The sequence below is a fragment of the Raphanus sativus genome, chromosome 4 (assembly GCF_000801105.2).
Source record: "Raphanus sativus cultivar WK10039 chromosome 4, ASM80110v3, whole genome shotgun sequence".
Classification (NCBI taxonomy): domain Eukaryota; kingdom Viridiplantae; phylum Streptophyta; class Magnoliopsida; order Brassicales; family Brassicaceae; genus Raphanus; species Raphanus sativus.
In genome coordinates, this window is record NC_079514.1 from 11,850,863 (window position 1) to 11,870,423 (window position 19,561).

Here is a 19,561-nt window from a genome sequence, read left to right on the forward strand (position 1 = left end):
ACAGCTGATAATTTTAAAAAGAATGTCAAATATATATAAATAATAAAGCTATAAACTTTGTAAACTATTTTATTATATTATTAAATATACCATTAATATTTTTTGAACATGGTCTATAAATAGTTCGAGACAGCCTGATTGTACGTAATTAAAATCATTTGTTTGTGCATAATTTTTAATCGAACCCTATGTGCGCCCAAGTCTTCCAAGTTGGTGAGCATCGACCGTTTGGGATGTTCTCATAATGTGTGCAACATCGGATGTTATGTATCATATAGTATAGTGCGTTTACTCCCAGGATTTGGTGCACATTCCTCTCGAACTATTAGTAAAAATCCAACCACTCACTTTTTCATCTTTTAACAATTCACTTCATCTTTTTATTTTCCATCTAATGATTCAATACACATGTAACATGTTACATACAATAATTTTATTTAATAAATTTCAATAATCTATTTTACTAATCAATTTTTATATATTTAAATTAAATAAACTATCTATTTATATAAATTAAAAATAATAAATTTTGATATTGAAAATATACTAACTTGTTTAATTAATAATACAATAATTGATTTGAAATAATTAGGAAGATATGAAAAATATCAAAAATCTTTAAAATGTAACATGTGGTATTGGTGGTTGTCGGTTTCTTTCTTATTCAACACCAAAAATTCACATCATCAAATTTCATTATTTAACATATTCATTGTAGTGATTTAACTGATAAATATCTTATTCAACACTATTATTAATTGTAAGACCAATTTTGAGATTCAACAATCTCATTTTTTTTAACAATGCACATCATATTCATTTTTTCACCACAGTGTTCAACACACATTTAACTTTTATACATTTCAATGGGTTTTTAAATATAAATCAACCCCCTATTTTACTATTTAATATTTATTTTTATTTGCTTAAATTAAATAAACTTAATTTCTATTTACAAAGAATTTAAATACAGTAAACTTTTGTATAAGAAACAAAATAAAATTTTAGTTTATAATAAAATTATTGGTTTTAAATAGTTGGGAAGATATGAAAATGTCAAAATTCAATAGAAAATGACATGTGGCACTCGTGGTCTATATTTTCTTATTATTCAAATTGTTTTAAAAACCAAATATCCACCATCAAATTTTCATTTTTCAACTGCCTAATTGTAATCGCCTAGTAATAATGATTCGGTTGTTAAATATTTTATTCGACATTTCCATTACAAAGAGTCTAAATAATCTGATATTTTAAGATTCTTTTTAAGATAATAGTTATCACTATAATTATTATCATATATGTAGCATCCAAAAACCTGTAGATTAAATTCCTTTTACTTCAAAGAGAAAATCCACAAAGTCTATGGTCAATTCAAATTCCATTTATAATCTTTTTTACCTTTTTATAAATATGAGTGTTTTTTGTTCTTTTATCCACCAGAAACAAACCTAGTGAATATTTGCAGAGATCCTGATCCAGCAGCTGCCAAACAACCCAAACCCAAACCAGTTCTTCACATTTATCTGCCACCACCAGCCAGCCTCCGTGCACATCACCTTCGATCTTTCCTGCCTCTTTTGTCACTGTTCTTCAGATTTATTCGGTACACCTTTGATCTATTTCTTCTTCTTTGCACCCTCAACAATTTTCAGTGGATGTGACAGATATGATCATAATCTCATTTCTCATTTTTTGTTGAGTGTAAAATGCAGATTTGTGGTTGTGCGATTCCATAGATTTTTTTCTAGATCTGGATTTATGTTGTCGTGTAAGATAAATGTGAAGAATTGGTTGTGATTTCTTCTTATGTCATGCAATCCTTCGAGAAGAAAGTCCTTTGTTACTGTTGTCTAAGTATAGTTTATGATGATGTCGGATTGATAAACTGTTAGATGTAATTGTTGGTTTGTGTTGATGTGACAGAAACAATCTAGACCATGTTAGGTTGTTAGAGGATAAACCGATCGTGTGAAATAAATGATTGTGATAATGAATTGTGTGATGTGAATGATTGATATAAAGACGTGTGTAGGGAGAATGTTAAGAATAGTGTTTTATGTGATGTTGTACACTGAGTCATTTGCTTTATTCGTGTTCTTAATTTGAGTTAAGTTACTATAAGACCACCTATATAAGACTTTGGTTTAGAAATGTAAAAAAGTGTTAATTGGAATTTAAGTGTGTCATGATTGAAAGTAAAACAATTGGGATCATTAACAAAGCACGGTAACTTACCTTGTGGCGTAGTCCACAAGTCTCTAACCTCATACTCCGGATTGTTGGGAAAGGCAGGTGTTACAATCTATTCATATATTCGTACCAATAATGCAATTGTTACATGAGAGAAATTGCCCCGAAACTATTTTGGTGCTTGCTTCATTTTGTTAGTTTTGTTTGGCAGCATAAGTTCTATATGCGCGTCGTATGTTTGAAAATAAAATATTCAACAATCATTAGAATACATTGAAGATAAGTCAGCGTAGAAAGAGTCGTCGTCGTCGAAGTACGCAATCAAAAGAAAGACTAGTCAACGCCTTCGTGTTTACACGTCTCCTATAGTATATATATACTATATATCTCATCAGCTCTATTTCTCAAACTAATCTCTCTTTGTTTCAGACCCACTGAAGCATTTCTCCATTTCTAGCTTCTAGGAACCAAGAACATGGCAGCAGTAAGTCCTCTTTTGATTATATTTCTGTGTTTTAATTTCTGTAAATGGATACTATATATCATTAAACATGCTTTTTTTTGAAAAATAAACTATCCAGTTTCAAAAAAATAACATTTTCAAAAAAAAATAACTATCCAGCATATCTAAGGTTATTATAGAGTTTTCTTCCTAAATCTGAAAACTATCACATGTTTACAAAATGAAGTTATATAGAGTCTACATGCATGAGTACGAGATTGTTCTGCTTGACTGTGATGAGATTTTGTTTCTGTATAAACATCAAGGTTCATATTTGTTTTTCTGTTATTTATATATGTTTAATAGCCTAATAGGATTATGATTAACATCCATTAAAATTAACTTATGTTTCTTCTTCAAAAGCAAATATTCAGATCTAAAACTGGGCACCGACTCTTTATATTTATATGGTCTTTATTTCAAAGCTGACTATTAAAAGAACAAATGTATTAGTGAATGTCTATATATATAACAATAATACTATCATTTCATACGAGATTTCTAACCGTCTAAGAATGAATGGTCATGTCTCTTGCTTGCAATTTAAATGCCAGCTAACTAGTCTTCTAAGACATTTATTTTTCCTTGTGGCTACAGAATCGTCAAAGCGTTCCCAAATTCGGAGAATGGACAGAAGATGTTCCATTCACAGTAATGTTCGATAAAGCCAGTAGGTCGTCGAGGAAAAAAACAAACAAGTCTAATCCTAATCCCAACGAGTATCCAGAAACGAATCCAACCGCTGCCCAACCTCGAAATCAGAGACATGACCAACCACCAAACCACAATGTAAGAGCTAGACAAGAAAGATTCGGTAGCAAAGAAGAAACTGAATTCAGACCGTCTCCTGCATACAATGAAAGAAACAACCAAGTCGGAGCTCCTCCTCCAGCGGAAACGTATCGACGCGAATCATATGATCCTACACCAGTGAAACCTAGGCCCATAAGCAGTCTTAGAGGTCGGGGCAGTGAAAGGGTACGTACTACTCTTTTAGTTTAATCCAGCATGTTTTTACTCTCGATCAACTCTTACAACTCTGGACCAATAATGAGCCACTCTCCCCTTTACATGATATCATTTTAACCTTTTTTTTAATTACAAAAATTTGTTATGATACTTATTTAAAAAATTGTTCATAGGTCGCAACCATTCCGCCGTTTCCTGGATCGGGTTCTGAGGATCAGAATTATACATTCATCTTTGAAAAAGTGAAGGAAAACAAGAGAAAAACTGAGACTGCGAGGTCTTACAATGAAACTGATCATAGCATTCCGACTCCACACATCAACGACGACCAACACCATCAACCGCCGCCACCTTCTAGTCCCAAGGTATACATGTGTGCTTATTTATTTTGTTTATATTGTCATAATAAATTATTTGAAAAAATATAAAAAATTAGTTAGGAAGTACAGTTATGCAAAGTTATAGACAAGTGGCCTTGACACTCGGTAACATGCTAATTTATTATTCCTTCTATTACAAATAAAATATAGTTCAACACTAATTCAAGACTACCCTAGTGTGTAGTAGTATTATACCTTCGTTTTGTCAACACGAAAAACATTCTTATTATTTTATATTAGACTTCTACTGTGGTCGGAAAAAGATGTTGTGTTTCACATTTTGATTTCAGTACGAGATATATGAAAACATATTCATATACGTTTTCAGCAAAAATCCACATCATACGTACACATTTTTTAGCTATAATATATACATACCTTGACGTTTTATTGTAAATTGTGATGTGTAGGGTTGCTGCTTTCCTAGATGGGGCCGAAAGTGAAGCTACTGAAGATATTTCGTTACCTTGTTTTCGTGTTTGTTGTTTGCTTCTGGTTATGGTTTGGCTCCTTGAGAATTGAATAGTATAAATATTATACAAATATTATTTCGGTATGTTCTATATGTATGGGTGTTGTGGGAATATACTACAAACATAGTTGATCGGCATCGTTCGTCATCTGACTCGGAATCTATCTATGTTAATCTTGGTTTAGTAATGAAACTAACTAACTCGGAATCGGACCTACAAGGATGGAGAAGAAATCACATATTCAAAAAGCCATTTTTGTTGGACTGAGAGTAAAGCTAAATATATTTGAAGTCAGAGGTGTCATTTTAGCTATAGCTCATGAGTTGACTTAACTCAACTCAATTTTCCATGAATATGATCTCTATTTTTAGGTTCATTTAATAAATGAGTTTAATGATCGAGTTTAAATTAGATCACGAGTTATATAAGTGATCTTTAATGAACATGAATAAACTCATGAACTTGGTCGTATATATATAAATATATTATGGATGACTTCTATTTTTTATGTAAGAAAATATCGTTTTTATATCAATCTTATTTATCTTCTAAAATTAAAAGGTAAAAATTAAAGTTATATATATATATATATATATATATATATATATATAAAATATCGATATCAATCCTTATATCATTTATCTTTAGAATTAAAATGTAAAGCAAAACGATTTTTGAAAATAAATCGTTCTGATTTATATCTTTCTGATTTGAATAGATAAAGATTTTGAAAATAAATCTCAAGACTCTTATGTAGAATAGATTTTTTGATTACTGATTTAACTTTGATTTTAATTACTATTGTGGATTACTTTTATTTAATATTTCAATATTAATGTTTTGAAATTTTAATATTTAATTTAAAATATATTATGAAAATTATTCATTTTAACTTTATTTTATAATTATTTTTATTTTTATATATTTGATCGCAAATTAGTTTATTTTAACTTATGATCTAGAGAATTTGAGTACGAGTTTTTTTTTTTTTAAACACTTTTTTTTTTTTTGAAACACATTTGAGTACGAGTTTATATATTGAATCTCGTATAAAACTGAGGTGAGTTTTGACATCCAATGATACTAATCTACCCACCTAATGGGCTATTTTCTTTTCATATTCACTCGCTATTTCGCGGGAAGCAGCATGGTACTTACGATGAAAACACCACGAAGTGCAGATGTGAAAAAGGAAATTGAGTAAAAGGAAAAAGCCCTGCCGTTTCGTAATCAGAAGACCACACAACTTCGTCCGCGACACGTGTGACAATCCTAGTTGACTCGACGCATTGACCGCGTTTATGAAAAATTAAATAATCTACCGTTTCTCTCCTGCCTCCTTCATCTCTCTCTCTCTCTCTCTCTCTCTCTGGAAAAAGGATCGTGCACCTTTCAAAAACCCTAGATTACACAAAAAGAGATTAGGTTCCCAATCCTCTCCGGCGATCATCCTCGATTGAAATTGGGATCACGGTGAGCATCTCAAACCTCGAATCGACTCTCGATCGAAGAGGTCCTTCACTTACTTTCAATCCCACCTCTCTTGCTAATCCTTTATTGTTCGATTACTGATTGGTAAATTCTCAATCTTTACAATCGAAATAGTAAATCAAATCGCAGGTTACAAAGATTGGTCTACTCTGTGTTGAGAGATGAGCTCACAAGAGTCTAGAACAGCAAGCCGAGGGATTCGACGGAGGAAAGCTGTGATTGATCTGAACGAGGTACCCAGAGATCACGAAGGGACGACCTCCTCCGCTTCCATGAGAGAAGCTCCTCCTACGGTGGTGCCTACTGTACCTTCTCAGCCTGTTCCTACGATGATTGATGTCGATGCTATTGAAGATGATGTTATCGAGTCATCCGCAAGTGCCTTTGCTGAAGTATGCTATCTCTGTTGTTATCTCTTAAAAGTTTCTCTCTCTTTTTTTTTAGCAGTGATGTGATTGATTAGGTTGTGTAAAGGGTTATTGATTTTTTGTTTTGGTGCCAGGCTAAGAGCAAATCAACAGGTGCACGTCGGAGGTCGTTGATGGTTGATGTAGAGTCAGGTGAGCTTATATATCTATTGTGATATATGTAAATAGTTTTATATTCGTTGTGTTTGTTTTTCTTACTTGGATTTGGGGTAAGTGCAGGTGGTTTGACGAGATTGTCTGCCAACAAACGAAGAAGGATTCCTCCTAACCAACCTGTCATAGACTGTGAGCATGTCTCTGTAGATGTGGTAGGATATACACTGATGAATTTCTGAAACTATGTATTATGGTTATCTAGTCTGAGGTTTTCACCTCTTTTGTTTTGTTTTACTTACTTGTGCAGAGAGAGTCTAGCCCAAAGCCTCCACCACCACCACCAGAGGAGCCAAAGTTTTCTTGTCCGATTTGTATGTGCCCGTTCACAGAGGAGACGTCAACCAAATGCGGTCACATCTTCTGCAAGGGATGTATAAAGACGGCAATATCTCGCCAAGCCAAATGCCCTACTTGTAGGAAAAGGGTGACTGTTAAAGAGCTGATTCGCGTATTCCTTCCAACCACCAGATGATTTATACATCAACTGTCACCAGTCACCTTGTAAGGCTTTACCAAATCATAGTTTTTTTTTTCACCTACGATTTGCACAAATTAGAAGATTTGATTTAGTTGACAGGACAATGGTTTTGTCACAGGTCTAACAGCTCTATCCTCGAATTCGCTTTGGAACATTTGGAGGGAGTACAGTGACTTGTGTTTTAGATTGAATGTTTCACTTTATTGGAAGAGAAATATTCATTGTTTAAGAAGGCCCTATCATTTAATGGATATCATTGGTAATATTGGATTTGTTCTGTTTCCTAGTTGTTGTTTATGTAATTTAGGTACCTGCAAACATCTCAGACGATGCCTTACTCTCTGATAGATGAAAAATATATATATGGATGAAACAAAATTTGATACTGAATCTCAACTTTATTGTTGCTTTCTGATCTTATGTGTATGCCAGTTCTCTCATCTCAGATTTACTGATAAATGCGTCAAGTATCTCTTTATGGTCAGACTGGGGATATATTAGCGTTCCATGCACTGGAGCTAGAGTACCATGATAGATTACAAAGGCCAATAGACAAGGGTTTCAATCATGTTATATGGTTCTGACTTCTGACTTTTGTTCACTTTTCTTGAAGGATGCGTTGGGCTATAGATGCATCATCATTCTTGGCAAAGTCTGAGGAAGACAATGGAACCACATTTCTTTTGTTGTGAACATCAATTGAAACCACATCCACCAAGAGTGTTTTTTAGTGCATGATAAGTGTTTTGGGCGAAGTTGCCTAGTCGTTGCTTTTCTCTTTTGCTTTGGGGTATACTTTTATAACAACAAAGTTTTCTTTTTCTCCCGTTCTCATGATCGTGCCGTCAGACCAACAGTGAAGTGTTTCTCGTGTTTTATCTTCCGACATAGCTTATACAATTGTACCTCATGTCCAGAATCGAAAGATATAAAAGGATAAATCTTATATGACATTCATTAGTACTATTCATAACCAAAACACATAATCCCCCAACAGTTGGTCGAATTTTTTTTTTGAAAGAACAGTTGGTCGAGTTTTTTTTTGAAAGAACAGTTGGTCGAGTTTTTTTTTGAAAGAACAGTTGGTCGAATTTTAAATGAAGTAATAGTTATTTTCTCCCGTACTCATGCTCGTAAAGCACGTGCCGTCAGACGAAACAGAGAAATGTCTCGTGTTTTGTCTTCCAACATAGTTTGTTTGCACCACACGTTCAGAAACTAAGGAAATAGAAGGATAATGCTAATAGAACATTCATTCATAAGTCTATTCAGAACCGAACACATAATCCCCAATAGATGGTCGAATTATAAACTTTTCTTACACAAACTTCCTGACAAATCATTTGTTTTCTTTTCCTTTTTGCCTCTTACTAATATTATAATACCTGAGAGACACAACTATCAGGCCAACGAGAGACGTGTGGTCTCCGTTGCAAAAATCGGTTATCATTAGATCATCCGGTTACTCCCACCACAAAAGCCCAATCCTGTTTAGTATGACTTGTTGCTGGCGACGTATTCATAGCCGCCTCTGCGATTAAAAGACCTTCCTCCTCCTCTTCCTCTATAGTAATTGTTCCCATGTCCATAACGTCCTCCTCCTCCCCTTCCTCCCTCATACCTGTTTCCGTACTCGTTTCCGCCACTTCCTCCCACATTTCTTGTTTCGTATTCATTTCCATCGTTTCCTCCCACAGTTCTGTCATATCCCCTTCCCCTGTTACCTGTTACTCAAGCAAACATACAAAACAATCACCCTACTCCTCTTCTTCACATTATCATTAATCAGAGCTTTTATTACTCACACCAACTCACCTCTTGCTGTAGATCGCTTCTCCTCTACGAAAGCTTTTTGTCCACCGATCGTCAGAGGTGAAGCCTGTATCATGGGAGATGTTAGAACCGATCTAAACGTAACATTTGTCCTCATTGATATATATTTGTTAGAATGTGTACCTCTATTGCTTTCTGGGTGGCATCTGCATCTTTAAACTCGACAAAACCGTAAGGGAAACCACAGCCCTACCAGTCATATACAGTAAACTATCAGCCTTTTAAGGATAATATAAAAAAAAAGGTGTTTCTTCATCCCTGGGCAAACGAACTCAAACTGCCGATGCTGAATTGTTAGTTAATCGGTCGATCTTACCCTTTGGTTTACAACTTGAATGCCACCATTGCCAATAGCTCCAAATTTCTTGAATTCAGCCTCGAGCATCTCAATGGTAGCATTTCCAGGAAGATGTCTCACATAGATAGATGTACCTTCAGCTACTCCTAATAAAAACAAAAAGAAGGTTAATAACATGTCACGAATGAAATAAAAGGAATCGAGCCAACCATATGCCACTATTTTTTTACAAATTTGAGGAACAGCCTTTTGATGAAAGCCCTACCTTCAAACCCCTGATTGTGCTCATATTCAGTATTGTCCTCAGCCTCGAAAACCGCATCAGATTTTTCCACTGGAGAAAGATCTGAAGACACTTGATGGCCTTGATCTTTGACTTTCTGCTCTGTAGAAACATCTGAAGTCACTTGATTTTCCTGGTCTTTGGGTATCTGCTTTGGAGGCAGTGAAGAGCCAGCCAAAACTCCAGATTTATCCTTTGCAACCTTCATGTACATGAAATTTATTGACTATCAACAGAAAACTCCTGAAGCGATATGATCAAGATTATAATAAAATGAAACAAGGTCGAGTGTTGATCCTCTCGAATTATACTTACCACAGAGGCATAGGATTTCTTGGAAACATTTGCATGTCCATTATCTTGGTCAGAAATTGTCTCGGAATCACCTGCAACTTTTTTGTAAGTTTTTTCAATATGCGGAACTTCTTCAGGTACCAGAATACTCTCCTTAGCAACTGAAGCATTGTCGTTATTCAAGGGCTTAGACACTTCCTTACAAACAGAATCCACCGAAACACGTGCAGCTTGCTCAGAACCCTTAATGCCTCCTGAAGGAGCTGAGTTTGGAAAAGGATCGGAATACAATGTGCGTTAGAGGAGGTTAAAAAAGGTGATGGAGAATGAGTTACCTACCAGTAATAGGACAGGGGTTTTCAGAGTCATCCCCATCAAGGGGCTCTGGTTCATTGTCAAATCTGAGGATGTCATTCAGAACAAAGTACCCATTTTCTTGGGGAGCAAGAAAAAAGGTTTGTGTGAATTTCCTTTTAAGCGCATCTTTTAGAGTGAACAAGCCAGTGACCAAAACGATAAAACCACCGTTGAGAGATTCTTGGGTATGATAACTGATTATCTTAGCCGATACGAAGTCTCCAAAAGACAGTGTGTCAAGCTCCTCCCGTATACCCTGTTCAACATTAGGCATAAATGAGGCAACTTTTAGCAAAGATAACTTAAAGTTGACTAATTGACTCTCCTACTCAATGCCTTTACTCAATCAAATTACATCATAGCCACACAAACACACACACACACCAGCCAAATTGTTAACAAGACTTACTTCCATGGTATAAAAGTCACGCATGACTCCGTCCCGTCCCACACGCCCAACCTTACTGATCTCATTATAGAAGCGGTGCAGATGCTGAGGATTGTTATGCAGAATCTCGTAGTACTGCATGACAAAAGCCCTCCCAACCTACATTCACCAACAAAAAAAAAAAAAAAACAAGTCTCATCACACAAAAACAAACAAACAAAAAGTCACAACTTATGAGAGAGAGGAGAATGAAACCCCCCATGAATGAGAGAGACATACATAGAGTGGGTCAACAACAGGAGCAGGTACTTGCGCAGCAGCAGCAGGATCCATGGTATTGCTATAACCTTCAGAGAAAGAAACAAAATTAAACAGTTAGAAATCTCTATTAACTCACAAAGATCCTTAAAAAAGGTTACAATTTTTTTGTCACATCACAATCAATTTCCTTTGACCTAACTCATGAAACTAAACTACACACAGATATATAACACCTCGAATTACACACAATTAGGCCACAAACGAACTAACAAACTCGAAAAATCTACTTCACATTTCGCATTTACAGAGGAAACCGTCACTGTAGATGACATTTGGTGGAAAAAAACAAAATCGTTCACTCGTGGACAAACGAGAGCGGAAAGAGTGGGGAAGACGAGGAGTCAACCTGAAATTAGAGAGGAGAGAGTGAGAGCGAAGTTTCGGAGGTCCGATTTGGTCCCCAACGCCTCTCCTGAGAAGCAAATGTGCGGGTCCTATCTAGGGTTTGATCTCGAGAGAGGGAGAGGGGGCCAAGTGTACTGAAAAAGGTGAACGAGAGAGAGAGAAAGGGCTTTAGTGTGTTTATATAGACGGGAGGGCATTACGTTGACGCCTTTTTGGTTACATTACATCCTCCTTCTACATCTCACGTGCCAACGGGGTCCGTTCCGCTTCCTTCCCACTTCTTCTAGAAGGTTTTGTTTTTCTGACTCCCTCCACCAATCGTATTAAAGAAGATTAATTGCATTGGGTAGATGATTGGCTTCTATTGCACTAGTGACGAGGCAAATTATGTACTAGTATCGTATAATCCAAAAGAAACCAACATTCTCTTGGCGTATACACTTATCTTTCATTTTTTATCCAACTTAAATTTTTTTTTTTTCATCATATAACCGGTTCTGAGATTTCTAGAAGATTTGGTTCAGTTACACAAGTGACAAAACAAATCATGTAATTGTATCATCCAAAAGAACCAACATTCTCTTGGGGGTGGGAATACACATGTCCCTCATTTTTCTATCCAGTCTAAAAATGACTTTTTTTATATGATTCTATCTTTAACTAATATTATATAGCATAAGCTTCTGGTCCTGTATAAAATATACTCTAGCTTTTTGGCCAATTGTTTTTGCTTTCTCTAATAGAGGTCAGTTGGTTAAAACTTAAAACTTGTAAAAATCATGCTAAGTGTATCAGGTCGACTCCTCTCAGCTTTAATTTGAACAATTCATGTTTTCACAAGCCTCCAAATTAATGTTTCTTTTTGCTTTCTCTGAACCGGATGACTGTATGTCTTTGCAATGTGTAACTACATGGCTGATGCTGAGATTTATAGGATCACTAAAACCAAGTAAATTTATACGTGTAATTAGATGACCGGTTCTAAGATTTATAAGGCCACAAGTACTTACAGTAAATTTGTATAAAGCTTGCTTACTATTTGAGGCTATATGTATATTAACCAACTCACTGCAATTAAGCATCAAGACAAGTGTTTTATTGGGCTTTGACGAGTACCTACCAGACCATGTGCAACATTTGGTGAACCATTCCTATTTGTCGGAGTACTGCCTTTAGTCACAATGACACTAGAAAGAAAATGCTACGAATGTTGGGCCATTCATAGGCCGGGTCTAACCTCATATTATATGGGCTGATTATGGGCCTAATCTTAATCAGTGTTAGTAAACAGAAAGCAAGGGCGATTTGATATTAGATAATAGATCATGTGAGTCGACTCGGAAGAAAGATTTGACAGATAACAGAAAAAGGTTGAAACTGTGAAAGTTTGGTGGGAAGGAAAGGCTTCTCATATTATTGCTTAATTACCCTTCCCGGAGGAGATCGGAGATAATGGCTGCTAATTTCTGGGAATCGTCTCAATGGTAACATTCTTTTGCCTTTTTCACCCACACCATGATAACTACTACTACTACTTTCTCGTGTTCAACTTTAATTTCAATTTGTTTGGGTTTGGGTTTGTGCGTGCGAGCGAGCAGCAAACGGCTTCTGGAACAAGAAGAAGTGGATGCAGTTCACCCTCTCGACAAAGAACGTGGAATTACAGTTGAGGATTTCAAGCTCATCAAGTTCCATATGTCTAATCGTACGTGTACCTCTCTGAAAGTTTGATACTTTTAGATTAGGATCTATCAAAAAGGAAGTGTTTTTGTTTGCTGTTGTTGAGTTGTTGATGATGCCCTGCCCTCTTTGTGTTTTCTTCTTTATTGTTTGCATCTCAGATATAACGAAATTGGCTCAGCACATTAAAGTCCGACAAAGGTTGGTTCTTTTGCTTTTTTTTTTTTAGGATCCAATTTGCTAATCAGACATTAGAACATCACTTTATGTTTGGTCTCTATCTGTTTTTGGTCTCTCTATCTGTGTCACCTTTAAGATAATGTGAATCTTGCATTTGTTTTCTACTTATGCAGGGTTGTGGCTACCGCAATTACGTATATGAGACGGGTTTTTACCAAGTAAGCTATGTAAATTTCTCTATCGTCTTAATTTCTTAGCAAAGTGCATCTTGTGTGTTTGTGAGGAATGAAATGAGTAGAGAGTCGACAAATGTATACCAAAAAGTTTTCAGCTTTAAGCCCTCTAATATATCTTTCTTTGATGATGTTATACTTGTCTCAGGAAGAGCATGGTGGAGTTTGATCCGCGTCTTGTTGCTATTACATGCTTGTACCTGGCTTCCAAAGCTGAAGAGAGCATAGTCCAGGCCAGGAATCTTGTCTTTTACATCAAAAGATTGTGTAATATCTTCTAACTGTGTTTTGATTTTTTTCACTCTGCTATAAAACTATATTCAGATGACCTTCAATATTTCATTTTTAATACGTATGGCTCTTATTTCATTGCAGATCCGGATGAGTACAAGTATGAACTAAAAGATCTATTAGGAATGGAGATGAAGGTCTTAGAAGCACTCAACTATTCGCTGGTTGTGTTTCACCCTTACCGCTCTTTATCTGAGTATGTGCTTACCTTTCTTTACTGCTTGTCAGAAGTATACAAAAATGAATATGTTTTGTCTTACTTTAATGTGTTTTTTTTTAACAGAGAAGAGATGATTGCAAGTGTAAGTGATAATACATATAAAAAACCTTACAGTCTTCCCATTTTGATTTTCTCAGGTTTTTGCAAGATGCTGCATTGAACGATGTAAATATGAACCAAATGACATGGTAAAGTGATCCTGATTGAGAAGTTTTGCTTAGAATTCATTTCCTAGTTACATCACTGCCATCTAAGATCTCTGACCTGTATATGAATATCATCTAAAAAAACCGAGATGTTCTTTTTTTTTTTTGTTTCAGGGGAATTGTCAACGATACATATAAGATGGACCTGATTCTTGTACACCCGCCGTATCGCATAGCGCTAGCGTGCATATACATAGCAAGTGTCCACAGAGAGAAAGATATCACTGCATGGTTACAAGATCTTAACGAGGACATGAACTTGGTCAGTTCATACTACTTCCAAAACACCTTACAAACATGATACTAATGTCCAGCTAAAAAAAGCTGTTCTTTTGTGTGGGTTTAGTTACATTGAAACCTGACCTTACTGGATTAGTGTTAAACGTGGGAGGCAATTGGTTGCAGGTGAAGAACATTGCCATGGAGATTTTGGACTTCTACGAGAACTACAGAAGTATCACCGATGAAAAAGTGAGTTCTGCGTTCAACAAACTGACTATGAAGCCGTAGCAGCTGGGGATTCGCCTCCATCTCCATGATTTATCTGATGCTCTCATCTTACAGCTAGACTTTCTTCAGTTGCCCATGTTAGTTTTGTGGCAGACATGTATGTAACATTGTTGAATCTACCAAACATAAATCTTAAAGTGATAACTTCATCTATTTTTTGGTCAAAAAGTTGAAATTCTTATACGGCGATAGGAGAAACAGAGTTCTTCCTACATTATTGCATACGCATGAAGCCATGTGAAGGTAGTTGTGCAGGACATGAGGAAAGCTTCATGTTCAGAGAGGAACATGTAATCTGATTATAATTACCTGATTTCCATTTTAAAGTTATGATTACATAATTTCCATCTTAAAGTTAGTAAAGTTGTGGTGTGAGTAAGAGCAACGGTGGACTACAGGAACTCTTGGCTTACTCCAAGCTTCAATCAAACCTATTAGGATCAAAAGAGAAGGGTGCAAAACCACCCAGTGTCTAGTAAGAAAAAACAAAGGTCGTGTTATTAGTGTATAAAAAGCAGAAGTGGTGGTCTCAGCAGCACTCTCTGGCTAAGTTGATTTAGAGGAGAAAAAGAACTCTCTCATTTATTTATCCCCAACAAGTTAGACAGTATCGAGGTCTGCACACCACATTGGGTATGCAGCTAATAAGAAGTTAAAGGGTTTACATTAGCATGACACCATTCACATATCCGCAGTAACACACACACACGGAACCCTCTGTGATACAGTGCAGAACCATATGCCACACATATCCTTGTCCTTACGACACATCTTAAACAAATGTTCAACAACATATTTTTCAACTTCTCTAAGGATCTACTCTACTTACATCTTCCCTCATTCACTTCCCCACTCAGGCAGAGCTTTATGGGTGTGCGTATTATAGCCGTGTAAGGAACGTTTTTTTCATCCCAACTTATATACTTTGGGGAGCCATGGAGTGCTGTGTCGGTCTCCTTTATGTGCCCCCATCATTGATGCTGCTAACAGAGCAGAAACTGCTGCAAAGTGGGAAATTTCTTCTCATGGGTTGTGGCGTGAGAACATCAGAAAAATACAGTCACAGCAGCTAAAATGGAACAACATACGGAAGAGCTAAAATGTCGGCAGATTCTATTTTGACAGCTTGGTTCCAGACCTGCAAGGATTCACCAGAATCAGGAGAATATGTTCTTGCCTTTTTTAACTTTTTGACACTCAACGGGCCATATAGCCATTCTTCGTCATTATCAACCTCCACAAACAGCTCTCTTTTCGGTACACTGAGTATCTGATCCAAATACTTTACGTCCGGATGAGGAGGCGGCTTTGCGGATGCTTCACCATTTTCTTTGACATTGACTCTCATTGTTGCAGCCAAAGCAGGACTCAGCGAGCCGTTAATTATAACTTCCTTGGCTTCTGGCTTGCAAGCCGTTCCTTGCACCTCGGAAGCAGGGATTGGAGGACTTCGGTGTGTACCTAAAGTTCTTCCATTTTCCACAGACGTCGAGTGTCTTTGTAACTTGTTTGGTTTGGTTCCATTCTCTGCACAAGAATTGAAGACTAGTGTTAAACGAATAGTATCCTCGGAAGAAAAATACAATGTCAACGTCAAAAGAAATACCAAAAAGATGATTTCCTCCAAATAACACCCACACTACTCGGAAACGAAAAAAAATAAATAAATATACTGAAGGTAAGAAAACATACCACGATTGTATAAAACTATAATATGGCAACTACACACATATATCCTTCCTCATTCACCAGACAGGAAATTGGATCAGGTAATAACTCACCATACAAGACTCCATTTGTGTCAAGATCTATCCGCTTGCCAAGACTTCCCTCAGCAATAAAGTTCTTGACACTCGCCCGTGAGTTGTCAGGCGGTCTGCCATTCCTTATATCCAGAGAGTCCTTTTGCCTCTTCTCTGATTTGGGCCCTTCTATCAGTTTTGGCTTATTCTGATGACTTTTATTTATTGACTCTGCTTTCTTCTCTTTGTTTCTGTCTTTATCCTTTGCTTCGTGTTTCTTTACCACTTCTTTACCCCTTGGTTTATCACTCATGGCTGCACTTTCCTTGCGTTGACCTCTTTCAGGTGATTCCGTAGGCCTTGCCTGGTCTCCGTTATCCATTGATTTACCCATAGCCTCAGGTCTTTTCTGATCTGCACCAAATGATTCTCGAGCAACTGCATTTTCTTCAGAACTTTTTTCCACTGCAAAGTACTTCTGAGTACTGATTCTCTTATCGTTTGTTTCCTGAATTGGGGAGAAGCTGCTATCTAGAAATGCTTTTCCTGGTATTCCTTTTCGGTTAGTAATCGTTTGTGCACTCCTCTGACTTCCTGTCGCTTCTTCTTCGTCATATCTGATCCTTCTGGCCAGTTCCTGTACATACTTTGACTCTCCATTACTATACTTCTGAACTGTATTATTGGTTACAAGTTTCTCTCTGTTCCCTGTGTTTGTCAGCACTTGGGCTTTCTGCTCCCCCAAAGGTTTGCATTTTTCTTTGTCCTTCTCCCTGTCTTTACGATCTTTATGTTTATCCTTTCTTTCCTTATGTTTGTCTTTGCTTCTGTCTCTACTCTTTTTCTCTTTCTTCTCATTGTCCTTATCGTTCTTGTGTTTCTTTTCCTTATAATTCTCCTGCAATCCCCATGATGGAAAACACATACATATAAGGAAGGATTTCATATAAACTGATGAGACAACAGTATATAGTTCCACATAAGACAGACTGTACTAGTAGATAGGACTCCCACACTCCATATGAACTTATACAAGGTTACTTGGCAAAAACTGTAAGCAAATTGGATAGGCATTGGTCAAAGTTTATTTTTTATTTTTTAATTTTTCCCATTCAAGGAAGATATACTCTAGTACCTAACTAGTATGATCACTCTGTTGTAAGCTACCACCATTAAGTCCAAGCTCCTCACTACTCATCTGAATATCATTTACTAGGGCGTCTTTAGAAAGCTAACAGTATCAACTCGAACGAATACTCAGGACTTGACCCACCTAGTAATGAACTTAATAAAGAGACTAATTCTTCGGATTCTATAATTCCCTTACTCAAAACGGCGATTAGTTTATGGTCGATTCTATGTGTACTAGGAAATAACGCAGACAATGCAAAGAGTTGTATGAACACCCATTAGACTTCAGTCTCATCATGCTATGCTATGCTATGCTTGAGTATACTCCCAAAACTTTGTTTCTAAGTTTCCAAGAGTCAACACCAAGAAACCTTTATAAGAGGGTCAGTTTCGTGAGTTGTAATCTTCTTGTCATATCCAGGTGGAGGAAATGGGAAGCAGCGAGACATGGCACTCTGTCTTTGCGAAATGTAAAATGGAACACTTTCACCACACTCCAACTGTTAGTTGACCAGATCAGAGAACCCCTGAAGCAGTACACCATTCCAGCTTGGAATTTGCACTTTCCAAACCCCGCAATAACCACCTTCCAAGATATCAATTTTCAAAGTCCACAACAACTCCTTATAACTTAAGCAAGTTATATACACCTCACAAGTCACAACCCCTGATACTTGGGTTGAATAACCCCTAAAGATTGGTCTTTTAAGATTGATGCCTGCCACCAGAAATTGAGATCAGAAAGACTTTCACAAACATCCAATAACTCACAGTAACAAGGTTTTAAGAGATAAGTAGAGTCTTATGAGCATCTAAAAAGCACCTTTGTGTTATTATTATTATTATTTATTATTATTATTGGCTTTAATTGATCAAAATTAGCAACTTCCTGGCAGGACCCAACTAGTGGTCTCTCTAGCTCAGATTGAATGCTATCAATCCTCAGGCTTCACTGCGGATCTAGTCAAAACCTGAAAAATTCAATTGAGAGCACAAATGTCAAATCAAAGATTTCAGTTTAAAGAAACAGAAGAAGTTAGCCTCTACAGGGTTTGATGAAAAAAAAATCAATCCAAAAAGAAAAAATAAATCTCTCTTCTAATCTACATGTGTTGTATGTACCTTCTCTTTCTGTATATATACTGTAATGCTCTTCTTCTCTAATGGGGTTTTATTTTAAAAACTACGGGCGTAATTTTGATGGGTTGGCTTTTAGATGGGAAGAAGAAACTCTTTTCTCTCTCTCTCTCTCTCTCTCAAAATGACAGCCAAGGAATGAGAAAAAATTGGGCAAAGAACGTCAAGTGTGAATTTATAAAGGGAGAAAAGAAGAAAGACACGTGTCATTTTCATACATAACTTGTGGAGTGTGTACATTCGCTTAGACTAAAAGGCTTTTTTGGGCTTAGCCTGGCTCATTGACTTTTAAGTTTTTTATGGTTGGAACGGTAACGTACCAATACAGTTCTAGTAATAACAAAAACCAGCTTAGTAAGTGTTACAAATGATGATGTTATAACATGATCATCGATAATGCTAATAAATCGCAAAAATTTACTTGTTTTATCGAGTCAAAACAGTCGTGTATACCCCACATAAGTTAAACCGGTACATTCCACAAAGTAGATATTGAGTCTTAAGATTTATCTTTAACCAAGTGTTAGTAGCTTCGTGGTAAAGGAGGTACAGCTGTACTGCCCGCCACCTGGGTTCGAGCCTTGGCCACAACGGATTTAACATCCCTTCCGTTGGGGTGCTGGACCCTCTTCGGAGGATAGTTGGGAATGTGGCTGCCCAGATACCAGAGTTATCAAAAAAAAAAAAAAAGAGTAAGAGCATCTCCAATGTATTACTCTAAGTTTTACTCTAAAATGGTGCAACTCCAAAATAGAATGATGTTTTATTCTAATGTATTACTCTATTTCTTATTCCAAAAATAGTTAATAATTGTTAATAATATTTTATACTTATAAAAATTTACTAATTAACCCCAACTATTTTATGTTTGCAAAAATACTTTAAAATATAATTTATTTAAATTAAAACTTTATTATTAAAAGGTACAAAAAATCATAAAAATAGAATAAAATATAATGTATAAGTTGGTTCAATAATAAGCATTAGAATATTTTCCCACAAATGATCGATTAATGCATTTCATAATGAAAAAATGAGTTTC

General features: G+C 36.2%; 5 protein-coding genes across 9 annotated transcripts; 3 read left to right on the plus strand and 2 right to left on the minus strand.

Annotated features, from left to right (window-relative positions):
• Positions 1–1,366: 1,366 nt before the first annotated feature.
• On the plus strand, positions 1,367–4,654 carry LOC108853907 (RPM1-interacting protein 4). The gene is made up of 5 exons (XM_018627384.2): positions 1,367–1,606; positions 2,623–2,677; positions 3,293–3,673; positions 3,838–4,029; positions 4,455–4,654. Exons 2-5 carry the CDS (start codon positions 2,669–2,671, stop codon positions 4,485–4,487), a joined length of 615 nt encoding a protein of 204 aa, XP_018482886.2. The 5' UTR covers positions 1,367–1,606; positions 2,623–2,668; the 3' UTR covers positions 4,488–4,654.
• Positions 4,655–5,863: 1,209 nt separating this feature from the next.
• On the plus strand, positions 5,864–8,023 carry LOC108853909 (uncharacterized). Of its 4 annotated transcripts, none has more exons than XM_018627391.2 (6): positions 5,864–5,990; positions 6,138–6,400; positions 6,511–6,568; positions 6,656–6,744; positions 6,840–7,093; positions 7,189–8,023. In XM_018627391.2, the coding sequence occupies exons 2-5, from the start codon at positions 6,170–6,172 to the stop codon at positions 7,062–7,064; spliced, it is 603 nt and encodes a 200-aa protein (XP_018482893.1). In that variant the 5' UTR covers positions 5,864–5,990; positions 6,138–6,169; the 3' UTR covers positions 7,065–7,093; positions 7,189–8,023. The 4 variants fall into 4 exon arrangements, with proteins under 4 accessions (XP_018482893.1, XP_018482891.1, XP_018482892.1 ...); XM_018627389.2 differs by having other exon boundaries at positions 5,865–6,030; XM_018627390.2 differs by having other exon boundaries at positions 5,872–6,030; positions 6,123–6,400.
• Positions 8,024–8,305: 282 nt separating this feature from the next.
• On the minus strand, positions 8,306–11,342 carry LOC108853908 (nuclear transport factor 2). The gene is made up of 10 exons (XM_018627385.2): positions 11,191–11,342; positions 10,803–10,870; positions 10,545–10,682; positions 10,118–10,391; positions 9,800–10,041; positions 9,467–9,686; positions 9,220–9,347; positions 9,027–9,092; positions 8,886–8,949; positions 8,306–8,794 (listed from the first exon to the last, which is right to left on the minus strand). Exons 2-10 carry the CDS (start codon positions 10,854–10,856, stop codon positions 8,562–8,564), a joined length of 1,419 nt encoding a protein of 472 aa, XP_018482887.2. The 5' UTR covers positions 10,857–10,870; positions 11,191–11,342; the 3' UTR covers positions 8,306–8,561.
• Positions 11,343–12,517: 1,175 nt separating this feature from the next.
• Positions 12,518–14,662, plus strand: LOC108853910 (cyclin-C1-1). The gene is made up of 9 exons (XM_018627393.2): positions 12,518–12,673; positions 12,788–12,894; positions 13,031–13,070; positions 13,223–13,267; positions 13,431–13,549; positions 13,658–13,769; positions 13,931–13,981; positions 14,114–14,261; positions 14,405–14,662. Exons 1-9 carry the CDS (start codon positions 12,642–12,644, stop codon positions 14,507–14,509), a joined length of 759 nt encoding a protein of 252 aa, XP_018482895.2. The 5' UTR covers positions 12,518–12,641; the 3' UTR covers positions 14,510–14,662.
• Positions 14,663–15,071: 409 nt separating this feature from the next.
• LOC108853911 (uncharacterized) lies at positions 15,072–18,666 on the minus strand. Of its 2 annotated transcripts, XM_057009020.1 has the most exons (5): positions 18,505–18,666; positions 18,206–18,353; positions 17,754–18,100; positions 16,291–17,149; positions 15,072–16,036 (listed from the first exon to the last, which is right to left on the minus strand). In XM_057009020.1, the coding sequence occupies exons 3-5, from the start codon at positions 17,829–17,831 to the stop codon at positions 15,579–15,581; spliced, it is 1,395 nt and encodes a 464-aa protein (XP_056865000.1). In that variant the 5' UTR covers positions 17,832–18,100; positions 18,206–18,353; positions 18,505–18,666; the 3' UTR covers positions 15,072–15,578. The 2 variants fall into 2 exon arrangements, with proteins under 2 accessions (XP_056865000.1, XP_056865001.1); XM_057009021.1 differs by having other exon boundaries at positions 15,905–16,036; positions 16,202–17,149; positions 17,754–18,353.
• Positions 18,667–19,561: the final 895 nt, after the last annotated feature.

Bases quoted from the DNA above. Each gene is read 5' to 3' on its own strand.
- LOC108853907 (XM_018627384.2), top strand. The intron at 3,674-3,837 runs GTACGTACTACT...AATTGTTCATAG, and splicing joins GAGGTCGGGGCAGTGAAAGG to GTCGCAACCATTCCGCCGTT. The intron at 4,030-4,454 runs GTATACATGTGT...TGTGATGTGTAG, and splicing joins CGCCACCTTCTAGTCCCAAG to GGTTGCTGCTTTCCTAGATG.
- LOC108853909 (XM_018627391.2), top strand. From the start codon at position 6,170: ATGAGCTCACAAGAGTCTAGAACAGCAAGCCGAGGGATTCGACGGAGG. The intron at 6,401-6,510 runs GTATGCTATCTC...TTTTGGTGCCAG, and splicing joins CCGCAAGTGCCTTTGCTGAA to GCTAAGAGCAAATCAACAGG. The intron at 6,745-6,839 runs GTAGGATATACA...TTACTTGTGCAG, and splicing joins AGCATGTCTCTGTAGATGTG to AGAGAGTCTAGCCCAAAGCC.
- LOC108853908 (XM_018627385.2), bottom strand. From the start codon at position 10,856: ATGGATCCTGCTGCTGCTGCGCAAGTACCTGCTCCTGTTGTTGACCCA. The intron at 10,683-10,802 runs GTATGTCTCTCT...TGGTGAATGTAG, and splicing joins CTGTTGTTGACCCACTCTAT to GTTGGGAGGGCTTTTGTCAT. The intron at 9,687-9,799 runs GTAAGTATAATT...ATGTACATGAAG, and splicing joins AGAAATCCTATGCCTCTGTG to GTTGCAAAGGATAAATCTGG.
- LOC108853910 (XM_018627393.2), top strand. From the start codon at position 12,642: ATGGCTGCTAATTTCTGGGAATCGTCTCAATG. The intron at 12,895-13,030 runs GTACGTGTACCT...TTTGCATCTCAG, and splicing joins CAAGTTCCATATGTCTAATC to ATATAACGAAATTGGCTCAG. The intron at 13,770-13,930 runs GTATGTGCTTAC...TGATTTTCTCAG, and splicing joins CCTTACCGCTCTTTATCTGA to GTTTTTGCAAGATGCTGCAT.
- LOC108853911 (XM_057009020.1), bottom strand. From the start codon at position 17,831: ATGTCTCGCTGCTTCCCATTTCCTCCACCTGGATATGACAAGAAGATT. The intron at 17,150-17,753 runs GTTTCTTGGTGT...TGGGGATTGCAG, and splicing joins AAACTGACCCTCTTATAAAG to GAGAATTATAAGGAAAAGAA. The intron at 16,037-16,290 runs GTGAGTTATTAC...ATTCTTGTGCAG, and splicing joins CACAAATGGAGTCTTGTATG to AGAATGGAACCAAACCAAAC.